The 15,261-nt window shown below is 42.6% G+C and overlaps 1 protein-coding gene across 11 annotated transcripts in view; it reads right to left on the minus strand.

Moving 5' to 3' along the window:
- Nucleotides 1–15,261, minus strand: part of WNK2 (WNK lysine deficient protein kinase 2) — a 1,473,871-nt gene that overhangs the window by 822,776 nt on the left and 635,834 nt on the right. For 10 of the 11 annotated variants that reach the window (XM_069643592.1, XM_069643590.1, XM_069643588.1 and 7 more), the window contains exons 9-10: nucleotides 11,664–11,857; nucleotides 10,390–11,361 (exon numbers count right to left, since the gene is read on the minus strand). In XM_069643592.1, the coding sequence (XP_069499693.1) occupies nucleotides 10,390–11,361; nucleotides 11,664–11,857 (1,166 nt within the window). The remainder of the gene's footprint in view (nucleotides 1–10,389; nucleotides 11,362–11,663; nucleotides 11,858–15,261) is intronic. The other variant, XM_069643599.1, reaches the window with a different exon arrangement.

Genomic DNA, 15,261 nt, shown 5'->3' on the forward strand with positions numbered 1-15,261 from the left:
TACAAAGGGGGCTCAGTCCAGCTGAAAAATTCCACCATCAAGTTTTCTCTTTTCCTTCCAGTTACCGCCATTTCCTTTAACACAAAGCAATTTGATGTGATGTCAGAAGGCAAAGTCCACTTTTTCCTCGAACAGGGATTGGACCCTTAAAGCAGGCACAGTGCAGAGTGTAGTAGTCAGCATTTGGACTGGCATCTTTTAACAGCAGCGCAGTACTGTGAGGTATGTGCATCGGTATGTGCATCCACTGGAATCGCTTCATTCCATTTCCATTCTTTTGCCCTCTTAGCCCCTAAACACTGGAATACCCTCCCTCTCTCTCTATCCGCTCTTCTGCATCCCTTTGTAATTTTTAATCTAACCTGAAAGCTCATCTTCTCTCATTTCTTTCTACTTAATGACTTTGATTATCTCCCCCTCCTTCTGTTATTAGTTGTTTTTTGCATGATCATGTAAATTGTACCATTTTCTAATATTTTGTAATACTGCTTTTGCAGAAAGGCGCTTTATAAATTCAATAAAGTAAATGAAAGTGAATTGGGTTGTTGAAAGATCAATGTTTTGAGAGTTTGCGAAATTGGAGAATTGTCGGGGTATTCTGAGCAGACACCGGGATTGCGTTCTAGAGGGTGGGTGCACAACAAGCCAAGGTTTGTGATGTATCCCTGAGCCAGTGATGACAGGGAGCAGGAACCAGGCTGATTCAGGTTAGTGTAAAAGGAAACAGGCTTTATTCTTCTTAGTTACATAGCATAGTCATAAGAGGTAGGAGAGTAGGTGATAAGCCTCTGCCCTGGTTCCTAGTCCATCTCCCAGTCCCAACCGTCACTCCTTGGAATCCTCAGGCCCCCCACACTCCAAGCTCCACTTAAACATTCTAGGAAGCCCTTGCACACACTCAGCCATTCAATACAGTCATACCAGGATACCAGCCATTCATCAGTCATACCAGGATACCACACATCCCCCTCCTTAACAAACAAACACAAATCAGAATACTCTCACCATCATGTTAGGATCACAATCAAAAGAAACCAAACACCTTCTACCCCGGCCTGCCACACGGGGGTCTCAGTGCTGCCACCACCGAGCGCATACCTTGCCACATGGACAATCAAAACTAAACTACCATCATAAACCTTCCTAACCTACCACCTTCTGCCAGAACTGCCACTCCTGGCCTCAAGCCTGCCACACTTGAGCACTAACCCTGTCTCAACGAGACCAACATACCTTCCAACTTAATAGTGCATCCAAAACGTACACAATTGGCCTGAACAAAATCCTAACATGCTAGCAACAACAAAACCAACAGAATCTAAAACACACACACCTCAGCACCCATCCCTTCGCCCCTAAAGAAAATACAGAAAAGGATGAATATGAAAGCAAGAGACTAACTGGACAAAGACCACATAAACCACAACACAACCACAAAAGGCGTGGTGCGTAAAAAGTGCACAGACACTACCGTGCAAAACAAACCTTCAGCTAAAACACCAACAAATTGTAAATATGTGGCACCTGCTAAAGGTTTCAACTACTGAAAAAAAATTCAGTGCAAGCACAACAAGATGGAAAAATGTAGTGCTTCTCCGATGAAGAATAAAAATATTTTATGATAGTAATAATTTATCAACACCTCTACAATTCTATTGTCTGTGTGCCCAACTCGCAGTAACTTCAACCTAACTAGGAATAAGCAGGAACAAAAATTTCTCACAATTTGCTGCTCTACCTGACACCACAGACATTAGGAGTCCAAAAAAAAAAATTCACTCCTAACCCCGACACCATACCATTCTACAAGAGACATGAAAACAGAAACACTAAATAATGTAGTATAGAGCCTACTCCATGACTTCATGCGTACTACTTACGCCTCAATGTCTCCTACTATAGTGTCCTGCTATAGGATGCTTATATATTAAGATCCTCCACAAATAGGATGCTTCTATCTAAAGATCCTCCCCGAACACAAATCACCTATTTGTGTTTAACCTTCAAACACCGGTCTCCCTAGGGTCTCCATAAGGCATCACACCTGGCCAGCATGTGATCCTCACCCTCAACTACATGCGTGCTACCTCTCACACGCCTACTTCTCCCAACGTACGTACTCACGACTGCACACACCCATTGCAGTAACATTCACTTCAAACGTGCTACCTCACACACGCACCCAACATGCACATGTATGTCACACATACCTACAGTTGCATGCTCCAAATGCGCACTCATCTCCAAATGCATTCTACCAATGCAACGTTATTTGCATGTAAATTCACTAAAATTGCATTAAACATTACATATGCACTCAATATTTGCCCACTAAACACCTCCTTAAAAGGGATGATGGACACTAACAGACATGGTGTTGATCAGGCACCATTCTGGAAGTGTGTCATCTCAGAGATAGAATTTTCGTTTTGTAAAAATCCCTTATTTGTGCAATATTAACTTCAAAATTACATTTTTTCTGTAATTGCATAAAACTCCTGTGGACATAACATCTTTAAAGCAAATCAAAGCATAATTGTCTTGCTAAAACTTCATTTAAAACTTCAATTTAGAAATCTACTTCCAAAACATTAATTATTCAATAAATTAATTATTTGCAGTATTTGTTTTAAACTGTGCAAAAGTTCCCTGAAATGCAATTATCACTTAATTTCATGTAACTACAATACCCACTGCACATTAAACACTCATGCATACCAATATTGCAACCATAATCCCCATTACTTCTTTTCTCCTCCACAAGCCCGTAGTATGGCATAAACTTCTAAAAAAAAACATTATTATACACTGTAGCATCAATTATAAACGTCCTCCTGGAAGACAAACACATGATCCCTACAAACTGCTTCCACAAAATTATAACGTTTAACATCTACACATTTTTTTTTTTCTTGTTGGCGGTAATACCTGCAATCCAATGTGCAAAGATAATTGCCGTGCTCATAACAGTACCTCATAGCTTTTCCTTAGATCTGCTAGACTGCTGCAGATGTCCATAACAAATGTTTCCTTCTTTTTTTTTTCTGCACAGACGAAATTTATATTCCGTCCGGAGCTCCAGCTCTCGCCTTACATCACAATACACTTTTAAAAGTGCTTTCAATCTTACCGCATGTAGATGTGTTTGTGCTGCAAGTTAAAGGTCTCCAAAACAGTTCCTTGAATCACCGCTTGACAAAAGCATATGTATTCTACATGCATCTCCCGCTATTGGTGCTACCTTATATAACTAAAGGATTCCTCACTCCAGTAAAGGTTGAAATCCTCTTTCCGACGGCTCCATTTCTTCAAAGCGCGTCACTTCATACAATACACAGGAGATTCCTACGTTCCTTCCTGGTATCTCCTCATGCTCTACACACGTTTCTAGGGCCTCTCCTCTAAGGTCCATCCCCAGCTCCATTAAGAAAAATGACGGCGCCCGGCCTCTCTTCAGCGTTCCAGCCTAACGGCAATGCTGGGAGACAAGCGCTGAAGGCATGCTGGGCGCGCATGCCACCCACAGCACCAGGGGACCCTTTTCTGACCAAATTTCACCCGCCGGAGGCTTCGCACATATTCTCTGCCCACAGTACCTCGACGTGGGCTGCAGTCTTCAAATGTCTGCAGTATCTTCCTTTCTTGTTTTTTTTTTCATATTGCTTGCGCCGGCTCGTGCACAACACTGCAGCTGTGCCATAATCAAACTGCTGTATAGTCTTCTGGCACACAATGGCAAAACTCTTTCTGCCGTTTTCTTGCAGCCACTCCAACCCCCATCTTCAGGTTCAGGTCTTGACGGATGGGTTACCACAGTCTGATGCCGCAGTCACCTCCACTTTAACTTCAGCCTCCATTACCAGGTCACCATGCCTGATGCCACTGCCATCTCCATGGATATTCGAGCGCTATCACCAGGGTTTCTCCAGCTTCTAATATCAGCACTCCATGGTAGCGCTTCTTCAAACGGCATCAGTTCTCCTCCACTCTCCATACCTTACTCCAGGTTCTTAATCCTCGTCGCCAAATGATGTATCCCTGAGCCAGTGATGACAGGGAGCAGGAACCAGGCTGACTCAGGTAAGTGTAAAAGGAAACATGACTATGCTATGTAACTAAGAAGAATAAAGCCTAAGAGGTAGGAGAGTAGGTGATAAGCCTCTGCCCTGGTTCCTAGTCCATCTCCCAGTCCCAACCGTCACTCCTTGGAATCCTCAGGCCCCCCACACTCCAAGCTCCACTTAAACATTCTAGGAAGCCCTTGCACACACTCAGCCATTCAATACAGTCATACCAGGATACAAGCCATTCATCAGTCATACCAGGATACCACAGTTTGTTTGCGGATCCTCTCTTTGCGGACGAGTTGTGATTCAAGCAGGTTGGCTCTGGTGCAGCGTTTGCCACCAGATGTGTGGAGCTTAGCTGCCAGGTACACTGGCTCGCTACTCACAACTGCTTTGTAGATGATTTAAAGGCTTTTTACGGGAGCACCAAAATTCGATGGGATCAACCCCATCCTAGACTAACTACATTGGCTTCCACTCCAAGCAGGATATTGTTCAAGGCTGCATGTATATATCATATCATATCATATTATACATGCAGACTTGAACAATATCCTGCTTGGAGAGGAACATGTCTAATCGGTTTGGCGTTTGACTTCCTTTGCAGGATCTTCAATATTCATTTTAAACTACGGAATCAAAGACATTACAATTATTTCTACGGGTTTAGGTGAAATCCTAAAACACACATTACTAGATTAGCTTTTGTGAAAGTATGTTTAAGGTCCTGCAGGGGATGGCAGTCCTCTGCCGAGCTGTGGGCATTTTTGTTTTTCAGTGTCCCATTTGGTGCCATTTAGAAATAGCAAACATAAGTGGAGGTTTTACAAAGCTTTGCCCAATATCATGCATGTAAAACCACAACATAATCTCCTGTTCTTGTAGTGGAAGAGGTACTTGTATCCCGAGTGACCTATCTAGAGGTGGCTACCTTATACTTGATTGGTCGTTCAGAAGAACATGAAATATGTTCAATACATTTCCTTTCTTTTCCAAGGCAATGAACTTCATGCAACAATCCCGCATCCAAATTAAAACGTGACCAAAAAAGTAAATGCTTGTCGCGTGCCACCGAACCCCAAGGGGAAATGCTAAATATGTTGGTTCATTGTGGGCTTAGTGGTTTTTTCTCTTAGCCCAAACAGTCTCAATATAGTTAAGGAAAATTATTTCTTTCCATAATATGTGGGACATGCGTGAAAACCCCGAAAATATGACTACTTAATTGTTCCCACTTCCATCGCCCCCTACTGGCAATATCCTCATACATAAAATCCTAGAATTTTCTGCTTGCCACGAGACCCGGTGAGTTGATGTAAAACAAATCTGTTCCAGAGTAACCCCAACGCTACTTCAGACCGAACGCTAAAATAATCCGAAAGCATGTGGACGATACAGAATCTGCATTGAAGGGAAGAGTGATACCTCAGAGGGGGTTGTGGGGAGAGGATTACAGCAGGCAAGCTGCAATACTGTGTGCTCACATGTGGTTTGCTCCCAAGGCGTGGTACCCCAAATAATCCAGTTATAATCAATATAGTTCAAGTAATAAAATACTTTGCAATAATTACAAAACTAAGCATTTAATTGGGTAATTCGAGCCAACTCACAAATAAAAACATAGTAAAACAGAGCAAAAAGTGCAATGCATTTTGGATGCATTCACTTCGAGTTTACTCACTGTGGAGGATGTTGACCTGGTGCTTTATGACGACCAATGGCCTGTTCAAAGCATTTTATATGTTAATTAATCAACAGATTATATTGATCTTCCGATTCCAAAATAGGGCCCAAGTGGGGAGCTGAAATTTGTAAACCTCAACACCTGGCTCGTGTGTGCCTGTGGCATGGAGTCCTAACTCCAGAAGGGAAATGAAATGAATGATTTGCCTGGTGACGCCTGTGCTTCTTGCATGATGCGTTGGCTACTTACTGCTGGTCCTGCGGCAGGAACTTTTGTTGCATTACCAGAAGTCGACTTTAACCTTGAATGAGCTTTGCATGTCGTCGGGTATGTATGAATGCAAACTTTCTCCCTCCGAGACTTGACCCCCATGGAGTCTTAGGAAGGACAACTGACCCGTAGCCAGACCATTAGCTAGACTGGTTATAATCCAGATAGAGCAAAAGAAAGTTTACAAGTGGGATTGGATTGAAACTAGAACTAAATGTCTCACATACAAGGATATTAAGTCCCATGGTTTTCATCCGAAAAGTCTTAATGTAGTGGAAGCGTATCTGTGCCGAGCATCGTCTCTGCAACTTAAACTGTGATTCTGAGACTTCGATTTAATCTATATTCAACACGGGACATTCTGGCTAGAAGACTCATTGATTCTAAAGAGAACTACTGCAGATTTTGTGGTGATGTAAATGTAAAAGAAACGCTGAAACACTTTATTGTGGACTGCCCTGCTCATGCAGACTTGCGAAGAACTTCTTTCAAACGGCATTTGGCTTACTTTGGGCTCATGTCTCCTGAAAATCAATGGCCAATGATTTTGGAAACCAAAGTAATGAGTATTCGAATTGCAACTTTTAATTTCTTAAATGTATTGAATCTGGACAGGATCAATGATTCAGAGTTTGAATAATGATTTAGAGGATTGCTATTGCTGAATATTATAGATTTTAAGCAGATGGAGTGGTTGTTGCCCTTTTTGGCTAAATTCATTCTTTACATCTCTATCAGTCGAATGGTAACACAGGTCTTGGTTTATTAAGTTCATTTATTTAAATGTTTTTACGTTAGTAATGTAATTTTTGTGTGTTTTTTTGTTGCTCTTTATAATTTATTGTATTGTTTTTAAGCTTTTATTGTTTGTTTGTTTTGTGGTATTTAACCATTCAATTTCTTAACTATTATTTTTTCTTTTTTCCTCTCACAAACTTTCATATGTTCCTTGATCCTGTCATTTGTAAATTTGTAAACTTGCAGATTTTAAGTATGTAATTTAAAATTGTTTTTGAAAAAGTTGAGTTTACTCAGCTGAATTCAAATAAAAATAAAAAAAAGTAGACTGGTTGGCAATTTTAACACCAGTTAGGTGACGTCTTTTCCTAACGTTTGCAACTTTTTTCATAACTGCCATTTTTCCTGATTCAAACGCCTACCTGTCAACATCTGAACAAAAAATGGACAACTCTGCTACTACTGCCATTCACCCTTTCAGAACTCACTTTCTCTAAACACCAGGAATGAGCCAACACCAGCTAGCTACTCAATTAAATTCCCTTTTATTTTCTCTTCAACAAGGATTCAGGTATTTCTGCTCAACTAAGTCGTGCTTTTTACTGCGTAAAACCACCTTACTTCTGCCCGTTATGTCCAATTCTTTGTTTTCCACCGTTCTTAACCAATTGACAATGCTCAACATGGTCAATGTCTATCCATTTGAACACTCATCTTTGAATAATTCGGTTTCTGCATCTCAGACCTACAGTCCCAGCCTCCATTTCTTACACAATGCCTGAAGCATATTTGAATCTCCTGCTAGACATACCCTTGATTGTGCCCCTGAGAGCACCCAATGCTCATTCTGGTTACAGTTCTGCAAGGTACCCATTTCCCTTGTGGGGTAAAAACAGAATTTAAAGACAAATGTAATATTCATTTCATAGGGAGCTGCCATAAAAGCAGAAGGCACAACAGAGTTGGAAACCACCTTGAATTGAAATACATTTGAGAGAAGAAGAGGAAAACATCTTTTGACTGCACATTTTAGATCCTGCTGTATTTGCACAATTGTCATTTTAGACTGCTTACGCATCCATAAACCGAAGGAGAACATACTGGTGATGTGCACTGTGTTTGCTAGCTTGCAAGGATGGGCGTCAAACCCTTGCTCAGCTAGAAGTTTTATCAATCAACACACCCAAACCGCACCCCATCTTCAGACATGAAGAAACTGTCAGAATGTCCACTCCTGCCAAATGTATCCATTTATGAAAAGCAGGGTACACTATTTATGGGTATTCGTATATAAAGCGCTATGGAGCAACCACACAAATTGCCACCATTAATTCTGTTCCTTTCTTTCAGGCTATGCCACAAACCTACTTTATTTTCAGAACCTCTGCTTCTAGTGGACTTCCAATGAGTTGGCCTAGTCCCGGTCACATGGATAAGTCTGAAGCCCCATCAGACATACAAAGCTACCCCTCACCCCTTTAGAGAATCAAGCTGGGAGGCGATTGCTTACAGTACCTAATACCCACAGCAGGTATGACATTGAACAGAAAATCTGCGGGCTACAGACTAGTGTTAGAAAAAGTTGACAATGAGCCCTCAAACAGTTAGACCCGAATGAAGCTTGAACAACTAGCCTTCAGGACTATGGTCTTGCAGAATTGCTTGGGCCATAGCACTATCTGGACTCCTAGCGAGTGGTATCTCCCCGATTGTTCAGAATGCTGCACTTATGTTACTGACCGTTCAAGTAATATACCCAACATAATTTCTCACATCCGTAAATTGGCAGCTACCTTTCACTGAGTAAACACGGACATAATATGGTGCTTATGGGGCTGGATTACAGGGTTGATAAATTCTTTAAGGGGTTCCATAATGCTGCGTGGTCTAATTTTATTGGCAATCCTTACATAGTTCTGCACGGATGTGAAACCCGAGGGAGGGGACAAAAGGGGAGAGAAGGGGACAGCAGGTGGCCCCAGGACATATGAGGACATAACGGGGCCAAAAGGAATTTTCTGTAACAATGCTGCCATTTATAGCCTCTACAAGGGGATTGGTTATCTGGGTGAGTAGGCAAAGTACTTGTTACGTTGCATTTTGCTGGCCAATGCTTGTATGGCCGTTCTTAGGCCATGGTCAGATGCTTGGTGCGCCTTCAAATGAGTGTCGCTGATGGAGGCTGCCGCTGGAGCCAGAGGTCTGCCTGGGTGTTCTGGAGGGTGGTGGGGAGCACTGGTGGTTTCTACTGCCTGCCCTGAATGTTCTAGTTTTTGTTACAACTTCATATTGCTTTACAGTCTAATCTGGATGAGAACTTATTTGGTCACACTAGAACTCAATATATTTTTTTACTTTCGTGATAAACCCTAGAATCCCTGCTGGTAATGGCCCATGCAAAGCACATTTTCTTAGGCTTCCATTAAAAACACAAACAAAATGAAATTGCTAGCACGAAAAGGCAGAGTTGCAGGAGGCAGCAGAGGCGAAGGTGCACAGACAAAGGGCAGGAAGTGATGTTTTTTTAAAACAAAGGGGGAACCTAAGGGTGGGTAGTGGGATATACAGGGAAGGCCAAGCAGTCAACTGCTTGTTTGGGGATACAGGCTTATACTGGAAGGTAGAGCCTTTGATCCAAGTAAGCTGATGGCCAGCTTTACCAAAGAATAGTAGGTACAGTGGAGTGAAGTATCGCACATTTATAACCATTCAGGTTTAGTACATGTGAAGCAATAATCATTTTGATCGCCTGTATCACAAACAATGGAAGGATGCAGAATAATCCGAAGAAGTACCCCAAGAAATTAGTTCACAAAACGTTGCCATGAAAGTTTATCTTCCTTTCAGATCCCCACATCACGTTACATACTTTCATAGTAAGCAAGCACATCTCCATTTGCCAACTCGTCATGCAGAGGTATACACAGCGTTAGATACCGTTTATGGTCTGTTATTTGTTAAAACAGCAATTACTTTGCACTTACATTTTATATTAACAGGAGCCAATATGTGACAGAAGCCAACACCTAAGAGGGATAACAGTGACGAACCTCTCCTGAAAATGTTGTGCAAAATGTCTGTCTCAAGTCATTTCATGGCACATTTTAAACAAGTATTGTTTTAAATTGGGACATATATGTACGTGGAAGGCTACAGATGTGGTGGCTGAAGGAAGAGATGTACAATGCACAACCCTTCTGGAAAGGACAGCGATCCCATCACATATGCGTGATGGTGCAGAATATACACACGCAGTAGCACTGCATAGACAATGGTGCATGGGTGTAGATGCTGGGACAGATGCCAGAATTCCAGGTACAACAATGATTTACGTTCCATAGATCTTTATCCGCCGTTATATATTTATTTTGTTTTTAAGGAACTCTGCACCCCCCCAACCCTTACCACCCAGCCCCATCAGTGGTGCATGTTCTAGCTGTTGTGTTGGCATGCATGGTTAGTGGTTCCATTTACATTCGGGACACTGGGTTTAAGGTACATCCATGGAGGTAGGTCAAGCTCACTAGGTAAAACGAAAGGGTAAAAAAGGTACAGATTAATTTCTGGATATTTAACAGGAAGAGGACATTTTGTGGACAAAGGGTGGAGCGAGGGATGGAGTTAACCTACCACGTCATCGGTGTTTTCAAGTGGTGCAATATCACTGCTACAATGAGCAGCTGCAACCACCCAGGAGTTCTGTTCATTCAAGTTGTCCACACCTGATCTGCTGCAGAGCTTTGATTCGCTCGTCTTCCCTTCAATTTGGACTTCCCTCTCACTGAAAAATGGACACAAGCTTTTCCCTGTAATGTGTGCAAGCCTTGAAGTCGAGCTCGTCTTCTGTCCAATTATACAATGTAGTGACTCATGCAGCCAGGGCAGGTCTAAACTTCTTCCACATGGCCTACGCCCTCGACTAAGAGACGGACAGCCCGAATCCTTACCTACCTCACCAAACACACAATGACAACCCTCCATAGTTTTACCTGGAGTGAGTAACCGTGCTGTTTTATGGGAATGCTCGCTGCACCGAAGGTGATTGGAATTTGGTAACAACTCTTGGGAATTTGGGGAGCACCTCGTTCCCTTTGCAGAAGACCCAGCTCCTTGCTCTTGTTTCTTCTCAAGGTCTTCAAAACTTTCTTGCATTTGTTTGGTTGAAAATGACCCTGGCAACGAGCAAACATCTGCAGATGAAGCAACTATAGTATCGCTGTGTCGACGGTAGGTGCAGTATGCATGAGGCAGAGAATGCAATAAATACTGATTTGCATTGGGGAGCAGCATTTCATGATCTTCGGTAGGGTGTATACAGTCAATGAGCCCAACCTTCGTGGGATCTTGTGGACTGGTTTGAAAGGAACATATTTGATTCTGAAACAAAGAGGACGACTGCTTTTGCTGGCCATGAGCCTCGCAACACATAGAACAGGAGTCAAGATGACTGCTTGATTTTTTTGCCTCAATAACAGAAGTACTCTTTCGTCTCGGAGAGACATCACACTCCGCCAGAGATTGCACAAGGAAATGGAGAGCGATTTGACCTTTATCGCTATGAATGTGGACATCTGACCCAGGTGAAGAGATAGAAACGCGTGGCTAAATTAGAGCAAAGAAAGCAAAGTGGAGAAAATAAAAGGTAAAAGAATAAATGAAAAATGAATAAAACAATGAAACAAGTTTTTGAATAAGTAGATATATACATGTGTGTACAACCCCGGCCCCCAACCCACACATACCCACACGTAAAATATAGGGCACAAGGTCAAATATGAACAGTGAACAAGTATTACGTACAAAAATAAAATACCACAAATTGCATAGATCGCTAAAAAGACCATAAAAAATTCGACCATAACTATGCAGCATTTACTCTGCTGTTGAAGAGACTTCACACTTACACAGGGTGGCTGCGGGCAGTGGCTGTGCTGTTGCAGGCTGTGGGGCAAAGCCTGGGTGTCGCACAGGGGAGGGCTGTAGACCCTATGCACAGCAGGGGAAGCTGAATCGGGGGCAGAGTAGATCACACTCTTCTGGCTGCTTTGGGAATTGGAATAAACGGTCGACCCCTGACCGCTGTCAAAAGTGCTGTCAGCTGAAAGAAAAAAGTGCATGTGACCAAGGGGCTCCGCAAGTCAGAAACAGATGGCACGTTAATGTGAACTATTAAATATACAGATTAAAACAATCATACAAAACTAAGTCAGAACTCACTTTATTTTATATAAAACATTGTTGGTTACAGATGGTTTAAAGGAAGGTTTATGGACCATTATTGAAAGATCGAATCAATAACCGTGTTGAATTACAATGCACCCACGTACTGCCTGCACAGACACCGACATCTATTAGTGTTATACATGAAAGACACTTGTATTGGCTCCATAAAGACGCATAGATCCGAAGGCTGAAAAACTATTAAAGGAAGGCCCATATAGACTGCATAATGAAATAGTAGAAAGTAGATTAGACAGTGGGGGTTGCAGACAGGTGTCCACTGCGGGGGCAAGGGTAAAGAAAGTTGGGTAATCATTGGAGGAGGAAAGGAGAGGATGGATTCACAGGCTGAAGGAGGGGGTACAGTAGGAAGGGAGGAAGACGTGTGTAGATGAGGAGGTACGAGACTGATCAAGGTATTCTGTCCCCTGCAGTGAGACGTTCTCTTGAAACCGTGCAAGCTCATGGACGTGTTAGTTTGTGGCAGTTAGCCAGCATCCTGGCCTCCCATCTTTACTCCTCCAAGGAGCATATGAAATAATTATGGTAGTCTCCCAGCTGGTCTGCAGTATTACCTTCTCAGTGAATAAGGCCGATTGCATTTGCAGTCTTTCGCCAGCACTGGTTGTGTTAGCCTTAGAGACCAAGCAAGTATTTCTGCAGCATTTCAACCCAAAACAGGATGAAACATCTGTCCCCAGACAGTAGACTGAGACTGCCTACAACATAATTACCTGTTTATCTCCCAGATCTACGACTTTTGCTTATGACACCAATGTTCCTAGTAAATCAAAGACCTCCAGGAGATTGGGTCGAGGATTGGAGACCGGACTCCAGTTTGCGCTCTCTCGAGGCACATTACACATTACTTACCAATCCAATAAATGTCCTTACGATATGTCGGAAACTCGTGAAAGAGACGTGGCCTGCAATAATTTATATCGAGTTGTGGTTTTTTCAATCTCAGAGCTGCAATACCCGGCATGACGCATAACCACAGAATGCCCTGCTGCAATTTTCTTTAAGTTTGCAAAATTTCCGTACTTACTTAAGTAACTTGTGTACAGTACAGAGGAATTTGTAATAACGAAAGACCACCATTCCATTGTAGGTATTTCAAAATATTTCAGTGCTCAGACTATGGAACCTAGCACCACGACTATCAGGGGAATTTAAATCTACAGGAACATGTTCATTCATCTTGGACTGTAGTCTACGGATTTCCCGTTTTCCTGATGAACCAAAGACATTGCAGTTAAAGATGCATTACATGCTCAAGACTAATTTACATTTGGTGTTAATCGTGCTGTGAAATAGCATCTTCAGGCTTTAAAAACAAAAAGGGAATGTAAGCCTGCCCAGACCAAGGGCCAATATTGATTGTTGAATCGCAGCTTTCCTTCCATTGAGCCCTCGCTGTTGAGTGTTCTAGCGAGGCTCACCAAGCGGGAGTGGTCCTTGCTCGCTCCGTGGAGGGAAATGAAGCGCAACTCATTGAGGAGCCGCAACATGGCAGAGGGGGTTGCTTTTGCTCTCATATAGAGGCCTTGTGACCGAGCAGCTTGGACTCTTCCCATTGAGGGCTGGGTCAAGGATGATTTGCACATGGTCAGGCCCCTTCCTAATGGTCAAACGCCGTGTACTGGAAAGCCATGCAGAGTGATTTCGAGTAGGTACAGTGGTTTAAAGCTCTGCCATCCTTCAATTTTTAGTGGGATTGAGGTTTAGAATGTTCAATGCATCCTACCTTCATTACACACTTTAATATTTTGCTATTTCAATTCTTGGTTAGCTCTAAAGCTGCCTTTGTAAGTTTAAAGAAAGAAATTGGCAGAAAGGTTCTATTTCGTGATGCAAATCTTCTCTATTGTGTAATTTCTCTAGAGGTTTGTCAGTGTCCCTTTACTTGGGTATACAGTTGATATAACCAAATAGTTTTCAAGAAATGCCTTTTTTTCTAAACAAACTTTATTTATTCAAATGTAGTCATGTTCAACTGCTGTATTGGCCAGTGACTTAAGTAATTTTAACACATATCATTAGTTGTGGCCACGTATTAACATTCAGTTTTACAGTTATTGGTTGTAAATTTTGAGCATTGGATTAACTTTAACTATAACCGTTCAACAACCCTTCCCCTGTCCCCTTCCCCCCCTCCCGGATCCCTTGTGGCACGGACCAGTCCTTCTGTCTTCCGATGAGATTGTTGTATTCCGTTTAGTTAACTTCTACATAAGATCAAGGCTCCTGTTCTTTGTTTTTTGGTGCTCAGTTTTGGATAGCTCTCAACAGGTTTAGCCTAATAAAGTGTGCTTCTCTGTCTCTGACAAAGTCGAGGAAGGGGTCCCAGATTGCCTGGAACTTCAAGTACAACTTTTCACCCACCAACAAGCGCTTATTGGGCCTTTTGGATTTTTCCAGGCTTGTGCCAAGGTCATCTTCGCTGCCGTTAACATGTGGGTGATAAGTGTTGCATTATTGCCTGTTGCCGCATAAATGTCCTTGACTACTGTACCCAAGAGTATAACTTTAGGTGACACTACCAGCTGCTTCCCTGTGATGATTTCGTTTATTTGCCCCAGGACTTTCTTCCAATACAGGGTCGCCTTCGGACAAGACCACTACATGTTGTATAGATCTCCTTTACCTCTGCAGTTTCTCCAGCACGCAGGCGGGTAATTAGGGTTCATTTTGTGCAGCCTATGGGGGGTCAGATACCAGCTAAAACAAATCTTGTGCGCCGTTTCCCTAATGGCTGTGCATTTGCAGGATTTCTGATTTTTCCAAATTTGTGGCCACTCCTCCTCGGTGATAGAGACGCCTATATCTCTTGTCCAGTTGTCCATAAATGGCAAGATGCCATTTTCTTGTGCTCTGTCCAGCAGCTTTTACATTTTGGAGACCACTTTTGCCTCGTCCCCTTCATGTAGAGTTAGTTCCAGGCCCACCGGTGTCCTCGTGGATGTTTTCTTCATCCCCCTATGCGATATCCAGTGCCAGATCTGAATGTAGGAGTATCTGTCCCTTTCCCCTACGCCAAATTTCTGTTTACAATCTTCAAACTTTAATGGGTTTCCCCCCTGAAAGAAGTCCTTCAGGTATAGTATTTGTTCCAGTCCCTAATTCTTCCAGAAGCAAGGCTGTTTGCCCGGTGTAAAGTCTTTATTGTGCGCCATTAGGGTAAAGGGACCCAACCCCGGAATGATGTTCCGTTTTCTCAGTGCTCGGTCCCAGCCTTTCAGTGAGGTCTTGGTTGCCTCCAACAAGTGAGCCTCAATTTCC

Source organism: Ambystoma mexicanum, chromosome 2p (assembly GCF_040938575.1).
Source record: "Ambystoma mexicanum isolate Mex_15411 chromosome 2p, UKY_AmexF1_1, whole genome shotgun sequence".
Taxonomy (NCBI): Eukaryota; Metazoa; Chordata; class Amphibia; order Caudata; family Ambystomatidae; genus Ambystoma; species Ambystoma mexicanum.